At 34.7% G+C, this 13,649-nt stretch overlaps 1 protein-coding gene across 1 annotated transcript in view; it reads right to left on the bottom strand.

The window, feature by feature from the left end:
- HECTD2 (HECT domain E3 ubiquitin protein ligase 2) overlaps positions 1-13,649 on the bottom strand; it is a 74,572-nt gene that overhangs the window by 14,422 nt on the left and 46,501 nt on the right. Inside the window, exons 7-14 of the mRNA XM_040624673.1 lie at positions 13,118-13,163; positions 11,299-11,408; positions 9,708-9,856; positions 8,845-8,968; positions 6,386-6,482; positions 3,222-3,329; positions 2,249-2,381; positions 1,280-1,368 (exon numbers count right to left, since the gene is read on the bottom strand). Coding sequence (XP_040480607.1) covers positions 1,280-1,368; positions 2,249-2,381; positions 3,222-3,329; positions 6,386-6,482; positions 8,845-8,968; positions 9,708-9,856; positions 11,299-11,408; positions 13,118-13,163 — 856 coding nt within the window. The remainder of the gene's footprint in view (positions 1-1,279; positions 1,369-2,248; positions 2,382-3,221; positions 3,330-6,385; positions 6,483-8,844; positions 8,969-9,707; positions 9,857-11,298; positions 11,409-13,117; positions 13,164-13,649) is intronic.

Here is a 13,649-nt window from a genome sequence, read left to right on the forward strand (position 1 = left end):
ACTGAACATTCCAAGCCTTCTCTAAGATCACTCCTGATTCCTTTGCTGAAGATGTCCTCTTACTCCCAGGGTGTCCTCTGCTTCAGTCAAGGGGCCTGGACACTCCTCTGTAACAAGCCCAGGACAATGCAGCCTGGTTTCTAGCCATTCTCCCAGTCTGTCCTGTTCTCTCCAGCCCTGTGCCAATCAAATAGAATGGCTCCATTTTTAAACCTCTACCTTCTCTGGGAAGAATACACCGACTCTTTTCCTTCTCAGAACTCCTTAGCACTCAATGTCAAAGATGAGTCTCTGAGAACTGATGACCTTGAATTGGGGGTCATCTGCCTAACTAGATAGTAAACTTCTTTTTTTTTTTTTTTTTTTAAAGATTTTATTATTTATGTGACAGAGAGACAGCCAGCGAGAGAGGGAACACAGCAGGGGGAGTGGGAGAGGAAGAAGCAGGCTCCCAGCGGAGGAACCCGATGTGGGACTCGATCCCGGCACGCCAGGATCACGCCCTGAGCCAAAGGCAGACGCTTTAACAACTGCACTACCCAGGCGCCCCTAGATGGTAAACTTCTTAAAGCTGGATATTTTCCCTTCTTTTAACCTTGGTATCTCCAGTGCTTGCTCATTTATTTACTCTTCCTTTCTTCCATAGACAATCATATTTCTTAGAATTAAAAAAGTAAATGTGGCAGCAGTCTTTTCCAATCTCCTCCCCAATGCAGGAATGTCCTCTCCACTCCACCTAATAGGGATCAGAGGATGGCACAGGGATTTATATAATTTAAAAAAACACTACACAATAATGCCATATACTTTAAATATTCCCATTCCATTCAGTTTTTAATTTTTATGGAAGTTTCCAGATTTAAGGGCATATTAAAGACCTAGATTTAATTTCCACAATTACAATTTATTAAACTAAGTGAAATAAGCACAAAGTAAAAGAACAGAAAAAATAGTTCATTAGGAATGGAAAAGATACTTTAATTTTAAAAATGTCTTAATTTTCTGATAATTCAGATAATATATGAAATAGGAAATAACGATTTTTATTTTGAGATCATATTTTCAGAGAAAAATATAAAAAAATCATAATTCCTTTTAATTAATTAAGTCTGGTGACATTTTATAGCTGTGATACTGCAAATAATTGAAAATCTATTAGTAAATTTGACAAGAATGTTAAATCTGAATAAAAGGCTTAATGTGAACAGCTTCCAAAAGTCAGCTAAAATTTAATATCTCTAGTGTACTAGCACCTCCTAGTGGAAAGTTTAAAGGATACAATTCCAACCAATCGGAATTCAGAATAGTTATCACATTTAAAACTGCTAAACCAATGGCAGTGTGAATCCTTGTGATATGTAAACATGCCTGAAAAAAAGAAACATATTTTCATTAACATGACTGATTAAAAAAATCAAAGTACTAAAAATGTACATAATATCTCATCTATTAGAAGCAAAACATTTCAGCAATAGTTGTTACAAATCATCTTTCATGTTAAAATATATAAAACATGCACAATGATGGGTAAGAGCATTTTACTGTTTATTGGCATCCTGAACCAAGGGTATAAATAGGCTAAAAAGAAAACTAAATCGGCTGATTTTCTTTTACAGAAACGATAGTTTTTAAGTTATGATCAAAATTAATTCTGAGGGTTTCCTGGAGATTTTAATTTATTCATATCATCTCCATTATCCATTGCCAGAAAGAGGTTATATATACATATATACAAAATAGAGTAAGAAAAACATTTAAAACTCTCTTTGAAGAAAAATCTTTTACAGACACTAAGAATTATATAGGTGTTTCCTCTAAGATAAAATTTAAACTTCAAAGCTTACTTTTGTCTTAAAAATTAATGAATTCTTATTTATCAAAATGGCTCAAAATCTAATGAAAGAAGCTTCAAGTATTAGTGTAGAGCAAGCTATAGTCTTGTTTTTAAATTCTGAATATTCTTTATTTCAATGACAAATTTCATGGATTTGGTTTATTCAGGAAAGATGGGGATGTTGCCTTGCAAATATATACTTTCAGTCTTTTTTGTGTAGGATTCCCAGTAAGATAATGAAAATTTCATTCATTAGTTTGCTCACTTTTAAAAATGTAAATAACAATCCTTAAATTATTCAACATTTATGGTTGACAAAAAAATCTATGAAGTCATAGGGTAGGTTAAAAATAAGAGTGTCTACTTAATCTAACAATTATGAAGAAACACTGTTCATAAAAATTGAATACTCACCATAATCCGGATGAAAAATTTGGCGAATCAGAAGAAGGAACCACTCTTTAGTCAAGCCACCCATGTCCAAACCAGCTTCCCCTACAAATGTAACTTTCAGCTTCTTTTTTAAGTCTGCTCTTTTCCGGGTCAACTATTTGAAAAAATTATATGGTAGAGAAGAACAAAAGCCAGTAAAAAGGAAATTAACTTTTTCAATTCTGGGAAATGCATTAGGCAATCTTTTCTTTATTTAAAATGTCACAAAACTCCCTCCATCCCATTTATCCAATAATTTGTCAGTTACTGTGTGAATTAAGCATTATTATGTTTGTTGTAGAGATCAAGAGAAAGAATTAGAGGGTCAAGTACCTTGCCCAAAGTTACGGTCTCCTGGTATCATATTGCCTCCAAGATTTTAATTTAGCAGGTTATATCATAAAATATTTAATTTCCTTTTCTTTAACTTTCCTTCCTGATTTTAAAAATCACATAACAAAATTAGCCCTTATCTTAAAAGAGCCACATGAAGACCTGGCTGAAGCACTGAACATTCATGAAGCTCCATACAACCAAAGTATGTTTGGGCCTGAGTACACTCAGTATCTCCTGGAGGTCAGACCTCTAATTTTAAAGATGAGTCATCTCAGGCCTGGAGAAGTTAAAATGCCTTGTTACACACCCAGCAAGTCACAAAGGTGGGTCCGGAATCTTAGTTACATATTCAGAAACACAGACTGCTCACTTAAGTGTTCTACATAAAATCCTTTTCTGGGGAGCTAACAACAAACCATTAATAAACATAAATAACGAACATAAGGCTCAATTGTGAATACATAACTGATTTTAACGATGGTACCAGAGTATAAGGAAGCACACTTACTGGCATACAAAAATGAAAAACAGATTACTAAGACTTTAGTTATATACCATATTATAGAATTTATTGAAAGCTTTAATCAATTAGTACCATTTTGGAATAAATGATCTATACCTCATCAAGCGAATCACTAACCAGATGTGTCCGTCTTACTTTCATATTTAGAAATAACATGTTCATATCAGGTCTCTGTCTTCGAGATACTTTATCCACCAAACTTTGCTATTTAAAAAAGAAAGCAAACATTTTTACTTTTACTGAAACTATAATTTCATTTAAAACATTTAAGCACTGTAGTAAAAAATCATTTATATCCTTCTCTATGCCATCTCGCATATAAATATTTTCATAGACTCAATTACACAATTTATTATTATATATATATATATTTTATATATATATATATCTTTCCATTTTGAAGCAATGGTAACCAAAGGGGGTCCAAAATGGAGGACCAAAAATAATTCACCTTTCATAGTAAAGAATGTTGCATTACAGTTTCCATCTCATCTCTTAAATAGCAAGGCTTTTTAATAAACATAACGTGGGAACATTTGAAACGAGGTATATACTACTGATGACAAAGTGGCTTAAGCTTTTTAAATACTGAATTTACTGGAAAAGCACAGTCTACTTTTAGAAAGTAATTTGTCAACATTTATCAGAAACATTAACAATGTTCATACCCTTTGTCCCAAAATTCCACTTCTGGGAATTCTAAACACAAAAAATATACAGTGAGATGTTCATCACAGCACTACCTATAAAAGCAAAACTTTAGAAATACATAATATACGTATCTACCTAATGGAATATAATACAACTATTAAAAGGGATGGTTATAATTATGTAAATAACATGGAAAATATTTAAGAAAGGTACAAGTGAAAAAAGCAGGGAACAAAAGTGCGTATACAAAATTGTTTTAACTCTATTGCCTTTTAAAGATAATATAGAGAAGAAATGTCAAAAGAAAATTTACTAAAATATTAACAGTTTGGGTATGTCATGTTTGGGTAATGGAAATGTCTGGGTAATGGAAATGTGCATAATTTAAAAAATCTATGGTTTTTCAAAATATAAGTAATGAGTATGTAAAAAACACATTAAAAATACCTATTAGAAATATAAGTATCATAAGAAGTCTACATGCTTGGACAATTTGTTTCAATTTACATAATTTAATTGAGTTAAATAATTTTTATCAGACTACTTCATCTTCTTTGGAAGCAAAGAAAAATTATTATAGACTAGAGATGACAATTCAGACATTTTAAATAATGCAGTGAAGTGCTTTAGTAGATAAAATTTTACTACTACAAATCTATATAAGGTTATGCCCACGATTTTGTAGATTACTATAATAAAACAGTCATTCAGAGCACTTCATTTCTCTAATTCCTAATTCTGAAGGCTTTTAATAATTTCTTTTTTCTTCTCTGGGTCCTCCCTTTGATGCTCAAACAGATCTATATTCCTGGGGTAGTATCCTATGTCATGGACCTATTGTCCTACCCTTTCCTATGTTGTGTTCACAGTCTAGCTCCCAGAAAGCCACCACACTGGAAACATCCAGCAAACAAATTTATACTAAGATGCTAATGGTAGATAAGGCTTAGTGGCTACTCCTTCCATCAGGAATACTTAATAGAAAATGCTTTGAATGAAACAAATAATCTCTAAAAGGTAGAAATTAGACCCAGTCTGATGAGGAGGTTATTTTTAGGTTGGGGAATCTCTTTTGCAACTTCGGATAGTAGTTGCAAAGACTACTACGGGTGAGGCTGTCTGTCCTTGTGTCAAAATTAACGTTGGGAAGCACCCATAAGAACAGATAATGCCACTTAACTCTTCAATCTCTACTCATTTGTGTCCACGCTGGGTGGAAGACAGCCTGTGATAGAGTCTACAGCTGCTACTCTCCTTTTAATTTAAATTTCCACAAAAGAAGATATTCGATGTTTAAGTAGGAGTGACATGGCAGAAAACTGCTCAGAGGAACTGAGATAAACTCTTCAGATTTTTTTTTTTTACAAATATAAAAAAGTCATAGCCCAAAGTAAAAAAGTACTAAAAAGGCACATGAGATTGCATAAATGCCTCTAATAGAAACTTCCAAAATGACTAGCTATATAGACTAATCTTTGAGCCAATATCTACCCGAGATTAAGTAATAATTCTGATGCCAAATATACCTGTTTAAATTTACTTTTCAGGGGGGTAGAGTGGCTTTGGAACTCCCTGGGTACACACAGGCAATAACGTGTCTTCTAATATTCTCATAGTCAGTGTAAGCTGACTCTGGGATGTCACCAGTCACTCAAATTTTTGTCCTACTCTGTGATAGAAAAAAATACTCACCTTCTGGGAACTGAATTACTGAAGAATGAATACTTCTTATTTTTTAAAGCATTTTTAAGTATTATAATTTATACTTCAGGAATGTTTTCATATTCTTGGACAAGACATGGAAATAATTTTTTTATTTTGAGGATCTCTTTAAGACTACTGCCAACCTTCCCTCTCATGTTTAAAGTAGTGAGTGTGCAGATGCTCAAAATATATGAGCACTGAAATGTATAGCCTAGTGCTCTAATAAAAGAAAAACTGCTCACTCAGTCCGTGTCTCTTAGATAAGGTAACTTCACTGTGCTGTGCCAAGACACAAGCGCTGGAGGCTGGGGCGGTAAGGACAGGCCCAGAGGTAAACTTCATCCTGCTGCGTGGTCTGCCTACAGCCAGTGTGACTGCTACCCCAGTTTCTATGGGTCTCCATGCCTTTTGGTTTCCTAAAAATCCATAAAACATCTTTCACCTCTTTTGGACATATTTCTCAGTTTCTCAAGGTTGTACATCTCCTAATTTTTTGGCTGTTTCTGATTTTCATAAAACCTAGAACACGTTGCAGTGGTTTGAGTGGTGTGCCCTTAAGGGCCCTCTTCGCCCTCCCTGTAGTCTTCCCCAGTGCTCTGCCGGCTACCGTGGAGCTGGAATATGGTATCCACAGAATGATGTCCAACAAGTTCCCCATACTTTGGTCTGTGAGAGGTATTTCATCTTCCTGCTCTATTTAGAATATAATGAGAACTTGATGAGGGCTATCTCTTTCCTGTATCATGAACAGGTTTTAAGCACTTTTGGAAGGAGTTATAAAATGAATTTTACTTTTAACATTTCCTGATTATGCTAGAACAATTCACAAGACAGTTGATTTATTTATTAAATTATTTACTATATTGATTATAGTCAGCATAAATATGTTTTTGTAGCTGGCTTACCCTTGCGATGCTTATCATCTGTTGTTCTGAGTCTCTTTGAATAATGATTTTTTTTGCAGCTATAGAAATAACGAATGGGTACTGACAGAAGGAAAACCTGCTCAACAAGTGAAAACAGAAAAAGCAAAATGGTGTATTTTTAGCAAAATTATACTAAGGGAATATCTAAGGTACCCCTCCTAACAATATAAAACATTACTTTTGTATTGTGTTTAACCATTTACAAAGTGCTTTTATGTGCATCATTTCTTTTAATCCCCACAGCCTTGTGAAGTCCACATCATTTCTAGACACGCTGTGTGTTCATTCTCTAGAGGAAGCTACATCTAACATTCTGAAATGTACTAACAACTTACATGGTTTATACAAATGATTTCAGTTTATGTACAGTCACCTGTAGATCATTACCTGTGAAAATATGGCCACCACCAGACCCTAGAGGCAGAAGTGCTAATGAAGGAGGATTGGGACAGAAAGTTCATGTGCAGAAATTGTTATAAAAATCCATTATGACATGGATATTTCTCATGTGCAAACTTCAGAAATGAGGAAATCTAGCAATAACTGCAGTAGTAAAAAGCAAAGTAATGAATTTAAGATCAATAAAATAAAAGTATGTTGCTACTGGTATTGTGTTAAATGGTGAAGTAGTATGAAATGGTATGTATTTGTAAAGACACAACATTATGATCAAAGGTCAGGAAAATAACTAACTTCCTCCCTTTAGAGCTGATCCTATGTTATATAAAAAAGCCACAAACTACCCAGAGAGAAACGCATTTAGAGAGAACTAGTAGGTGACAGTGACACTTCAGGAGCCAGACTCCCTCAGAAGTGGTTGCAATGAATCCATCAGTTACAGCTGGAATCCATCCAAATATAGTCGAGCACTGGGTGCAAGGAAGGCATAATGAGGAAAAAGGAGACTGCCCTAGTGTGAATCACAAATAAAACAGCTTTCTCCAGAACGCAGGTGTTAATAAAAGTTGTTCAGTACTAATGTGTAATAGTATTGAATCACTAAGTGCAACCTAAAAATCTGGAAATGAAAGAAGTACAATGACCTTAGTCTTGGTCTTATTATGTATTTTAAAATGGTGTGTCTCAACCCTTCCCTAATCATGCACATAGAAAAATGACAGTGTGTGTGTGACACACTGAAAGAAGCCGATGTGGCTGCTCATCGCCAGAGGTGACTTGTCCTTGGGCTCCAGGTCCCCCTCTAAGTCCAGGCTGGCTTCCCCCAAACTGAAAGGATCATAGGATCAAAAGTCCTCTGTAACTCCTTCTTGGTATACTGGTACCATGGCACAGAGTTAGAAGAGCTCTGTATTAAAAAATGTTCACGTTTCAGTAACTCTTGGAGTTGTTTTGTGGTTTTGTCTACAACATTACAATTATATTAAAGTTAGAGAAAAAAGTGTCTTTGTAAAATAAATACTTTCTGAAGAAAATATCCATTGGACAGAACAAAGTCCTCAGAAACAATTCTTGTTTAGTTCTGAGTGTTCAGATGCAGACTGAGATATGTCCAGAAGGCCGGTCTATGGTTTTGGCCAATTCTGATAGAAAGGGTCCCTGGTAGATTGAACCAACTTACAAACTAATCTGGGGTTTGAGGTTACTTATATCCCTACCATATCTATTAAGTATCCTTTAGAACAGACACACTCTCTAAGCTATAACCTGGTCTGGGAATAAACTATGTTTGGGATAGTCATGCTGGTTTAATCCAAACTATGAGTGTGGATATAGGTGCAGTATATTAAAGAATGTGGTCAAGCATTTTGAAAACCTATGACACTATTGTAATAAATAATTTGTGGTGAAGCCCTTCCGCTGGAACTCCCATTCTTTGTAAATTGTGTATAAGGGACAATCACTTTTTCTACAGAATGAAGGAGGAAAGGAGTGAACTGTACGTGTGTATGTGTATGATCACTGTGTTAGAACAGACATTAGCAAACTAGAGCCCATGGGACAAATACGGCCTATCACCTGTGTACACAAAGTTTTCTGGGACACGGACAAACCAGTTTGTTTACATACTGTCTAACGCTGTTTTTGTGTTACAGTGGTATACCAGAGTTCGTAAAGTGCAAAGAGCCAAAAATATTTACCATCTAGTACTTTACGGAGAAAGTTTGTGACCCCTGTACTGGATGATAGCATACAGAAGAAGAAGATAAAAGAAACTTGCATACTAAGAACTTTTCCCTTCTTAAAAAGATGTTGTTAATCAAACCAAAACCAAATTAACATGTACATAAAATCAAAATATAAGAAAAAGAAAATGCTTTAAGAAATATAATGATGTTTCAGGGCTGGATATCTAAACTATAAGTTTATGTATAAAGTTATGTGCATACTTAAATTTACTTATATAAATTTAACATCCAGTCATTATTTTGAATAGTATTTTGTTTAGGTAAGTAATCAAAATGAGCTTCTGATTGTACCTGTGAGAGTTTCCAAAGCTCTGCCAGGTGTGGTATTCTTCCATGAGATCAATGTGATCCAGTGTAGAATTATAGAAATCAGTATAAGGAATAAGGGGAGGATGAACCAAACTGTTTGCAGTATCTGTAAAGATAAATTCTAAAAATGATCTTTTCTAACATGTGCATGATTCATTCTAATAAGAACATTTTAATGTTCACCAGATAGCCTTTATCTAGAAATTCTATTTTAAGCAATTGTAGCTCCAAATTTAAAAAGTAGTTTTGTTTTGTTTTTTTTAACTGTGGTTCAGGGGATGCCTGGGTGGCTCAGTCGGATAAGTGTCTGCCTTCAGCTCAGGTCATGATCTCAGGGTATTCAGATTGAGCCCCACAACCCAGGCTCTCTGCTCAGCGGGGGAGTCTGCTTCTCCCTCTGCCCCTTCCCCTGCTCATGTGTGCTCTCTCTCTCTCTCAAATAAATAAATAAATAAATTAAATATTTTTAAAAAATTGTGGGTCAGATGCAGCCAATCATGTCTTGCTTTTATAAAACAACTTGTGCTAGGGATTGGAACAGTATAGCAAAGGGAGTACACAGGTTAGCACCTCCTCACACTACTTTCCCATGAGTGTGTTCTCTCCTAGGAGTTCTTGGGAATCAGCTCCTGCTTTCTTAGGGGTCTCTACTTAGCAGATGGCCAGAACACAGAATACTGCTTATACATTAAATGTGAAATCCATTATCAAAACAGGAAATAAATTACAATTCTTCACTTCAAAGGAAGGTTTTAAAATTTAAGAACGCCTCTACAGTACTTTGAGATCCTTATAGAAATGTCCTTAATATTTAACAAAAGAGAAGACAGAGTAATAAAACCTACTAAGTAAAGCCAACACTTTGGATGCTGATGGGATCCACCAGGAACACTTTGTTATAGGTGGAAATTCTTCAGGCTTTGCAGGAAACAGGCGCAAAGAAATAAACTGCAGCAATCTCTCTACCAATTGTTTGAACCTCTTCTGGGATAATCTGGTAAAGATTTTGAGATAATTCCAATCAAATTACATTTTCTATTTTGACAATATGTTAGATATCAAAGTGCATCCCGTACACATAAAATTTTAGAATATCCCCCCAAATTCTATTTCGTAAGTTGCCAAATATTTGAAAAGATGCAAAATCTTACCTGGAGTATTGTTTCTTAAATAAGAAATAAATACCAAAATTACCGTAACATTAGCATCAAGCATTTCATTTTTAAGGCTTTCAATATTCAGTCAATCCTTGTTATTTAGACTCAGTATTTGCAAATTTGCCTACTTGCTAAAATTTAATTATAACTCCAAGATCAATATCAGTGCAGCTTTCACTCATGGTCATTTGCAGATGTGCAGAATGGCAAAAAATGTGAGTTGCCAGATATGCATATTCCCAGCTGAGCTCAAACAAAGAAACACCCTGCCTTCTTGTTTTAGCTCTCATACTGTAAATGATACCCTTTACACAGTTTAGTTAGTGTCATGTTTTCCACATTTTCATGCTTTTTGTTAGTCATCCTGGTGTTTTAAAAGGGCTCCCAAAATGTAGTGCTAAAGTTCTGTCTAGTGTTTGTTCCCAAGTACGAGAGGAATGTGAGGTATCTTATGGAGAATAAACTTGTATTAGATAAAATTTGTTCAGACAGTAGTCACAGTACTGCTGGTCGCAAGTTCAATGCTAATGAATCAACAACTTCAATTATATGTCTTAACACACGATGCAGTAAAAACAAGACCATGGATTCATCGGTTGATGGGAATGCTATGACCAGCAGCTCATAGGAACCTAACCCTGTTATGTCCCGTAGGATCAATGACTTGGTATTTGTTAATTCGGTGTTAGCAGTGACTTTATAGAACATAAGTACCATGAATAATGAGAACCGACTGTATTTAAAATTAATTCTGAAAATATTTTGCCTCTAACATTTTATCAATCATAGAGAAGAGTCATTGTTTACGTGAGTATAGCTTTATGAAAAAACAGACAGTATTTTTAATAAATGGATATTGATGGCGAAGCTGTATTTTATGATGACGTTATTAGGTAAGGAAAAGGCACTATGTAAGTAATGGTGAGATTGACTGATATAAAGATAGGAAATAAAAAGACACAAATCGAAATAGTATCTGAGAAAATCCGGTCACCGTCTTTGAGATACATGAAAACCACTGGTAAGCGTAGGCAGTGGATAGAAACGGCAACGACAGTTTGCACCAGCAAAACGGTTCCTTGCTTTAAAGACAAATTTTTAATTACCCTCTCTGTGGTACTAAAGTATATGTTTATAATTGGCTTTGAAGTACTGTTAATTAGAAGATCATTTCTAAAGACCTGAAAACATTTAACTATATTTTATTATAAAATCACTAATATCAAACTTGAAACTGTACGATTATAAGAGTTCTTATGAATATGATAGAATGATTTACTTTTTAAACCAGTGAACTAGGAAATGATGATCAGCTTCCACTAAGGTAGCTATCTGTCGTAGCAAGTGAGCATAGATGACATACGTAGATGTATTATTAAATTGAGGATTCTGAAAAAGATATTAAAGATAATTGTGTTAAAATTTTGTTAACATGTAAAAGGAAAGACACTAAGCTTAATGAGCTAAGTGGTAAACTAGGAAACTAAATTTGAGATTATGAAATATTGGGTGAAATCCTATAAAACAATAACCTATTTTTTAACTGCTTAATTAACAGAAACTTCAATTTTGGCTATGGTATAGCAGAAAGAGCATGGGCTTTGAAATTAAGACAGATCTGGGTCTGAGGGCTGATTCTACAACTTAGGGATGTTCCTTAAACTTTGATTCTCAATTTCCTCATCTCTAAAATAGGAATGATAATATCTATCTTACTTGTTTTAAGTAGTTAAAAAAAAAATGTATGTAAGGCTCCTAGCTCCATGGCAATCACTATCATCCAATTAAACAAAAAACCTCGTTCTTCCTTGATTAAAAAAAAGAAGAATGCTAGAAAAGTGAAGTAAAAGCTGGTTGTGAAACTTTTGCCACTGTGAAATGAATTAGTTGCATGTCTCACAAAGAACAAAGAGAGAGTCACATACAGCTTCTGACAACTTTCAAATGTCAAAGGGACACTGAAGGAGTGCTTGAAGCCTCTAGTTACATCTCTACAACTTAAACTCATCACAATGTGCATTTCAGAAGTTCATGGAAAAAATGAGTATTATTGAAAAATAAACTGAAATTGTGGGAACTAAGAGAGCACCATGGATTTTTCAAAACTGACTTACTGGCAAAGACAAATTCAAAATCAGAGTGTCTCCAGCTGATAGCCTCACCTAGTGGTGCTCATGAGAAGGTATCACGGGCAGAGCTTATTGCTGACTAACAGACTCACTCACAAAATCTGAACTTCAGTTGTCATTTCTCTGTTTTTACTATCTACATACATTTCCTCCCTTTCTTCTAGTTTTGCTTTTGTCCTTCCTACCTCTCTACTTTCCCTTCTCATATCTCTCAACTACCTCTTGTCCACTTGCTTCCTTTTCCCCCACTTTTACTTTTTTCCTTTCTCCCCCTTCTTTTATTCCTACTGTGCATATTTTCTCTTATTGGACGTAATATTTAACTAAACACTGTATCTTATTTAACATAATTTTTTCTTACCTTTAAATGAGATAATAATATACACAAACACCTTTTGTAAATTGTAAAGACTAATACAAAAGCAGTATGCTAGCTATGTAATAACATACCTCTTTTTCAAAAATAATACAAACTCAAAATTGCTTTTCATTTGTCCAGACCTTATTTTTTTGTATCTACGAATCTGTATCTCTCCAGAGGACAAGGGTCATCACCTTTGCTATAGCAAACATAAGCAACCACCTTGATTTTTCCATTAGAATTCTAATGGAAGCATTTATTAAAAATACCTAGAGACATTAGAGACGTACTAGTTGGGAAATAAAGGAAAGTTCTGGAGCCCATTAAAGCTAGTTCTAAGAAAAGAGGTTGATTGGGGGAAGAAGAGGTGCTTCCATTCTGCTTGTTCCTGAATACCACAGCAGAAAGGCAAGAACTACATTAAAATTTATATCCCAAAGATAATTTAGCTTCCCATTGTTTATTTAACTTTAATGCTCTGGTTACACTATAATCTAAAAAATATCAATAATGTTGTACAAAATAATACTTAGTACTTGATATCATTTCCCTTAACACATGCATAGACTGGGATGTGAATTATACAACTTCAGTTCTTGCTTTCTTACCTGTAAAAGTATAAAATATGCTCTAAGATCATCTTTTGTTCGTGGACTGTAAAAGAAATAAGCATAATTGATTACAGATTAGTATTTAATCTTACAGCATCTAACAAAAAATGATTAGCACATGTTTTTGTGAGAACTGAGGTGGTAAAAGCCAAAAATGAGACTTAAGTTAATATGTATGATTATGGAGACAGTAACAGATTCATAATATGCTGGGAATATAGGTTCTTCTGTGCTTACTCTTGGCTGGTTCTGAAGACACCTAAAAGATGAATTAAGTAGGGGTGCCTGGGCCGCTCAGTTGGTTAAGCATCTGACTCTTGGTTTCAGCTCAGGTCACAGTCTCAGGGTTGTGAGATGGAGTCTTGTGTCAGGCTCTGCACTCAGCATGGGGTCTGCCTGAGAGTCTCTCTCTCTGCCCCTCCCCCCACTTGTGCTCTCACATGCTTTCTCTCTCACAAATAAAATCTTAAAAGAAAAAGGTGAATTAAATAGGCTATAACATTTTATGAGGTAAATATCATGACTGACT

Source organism: Ursus maritimus, unplaced genomic scaffold (genome assembly GCF_017311325.1).
Source record: "Ursus maritimus isolate PB19 unplaced genomic scaffold, ASM1731132v1 scaffold_7, whole genome shotgun sequence".
NCBI classification, from domain to species: Eukaryota; Metazoa; Chordata; class Mammalia; order Carnivora; family Ursidae; genus Ursus; species Ursus maritimus.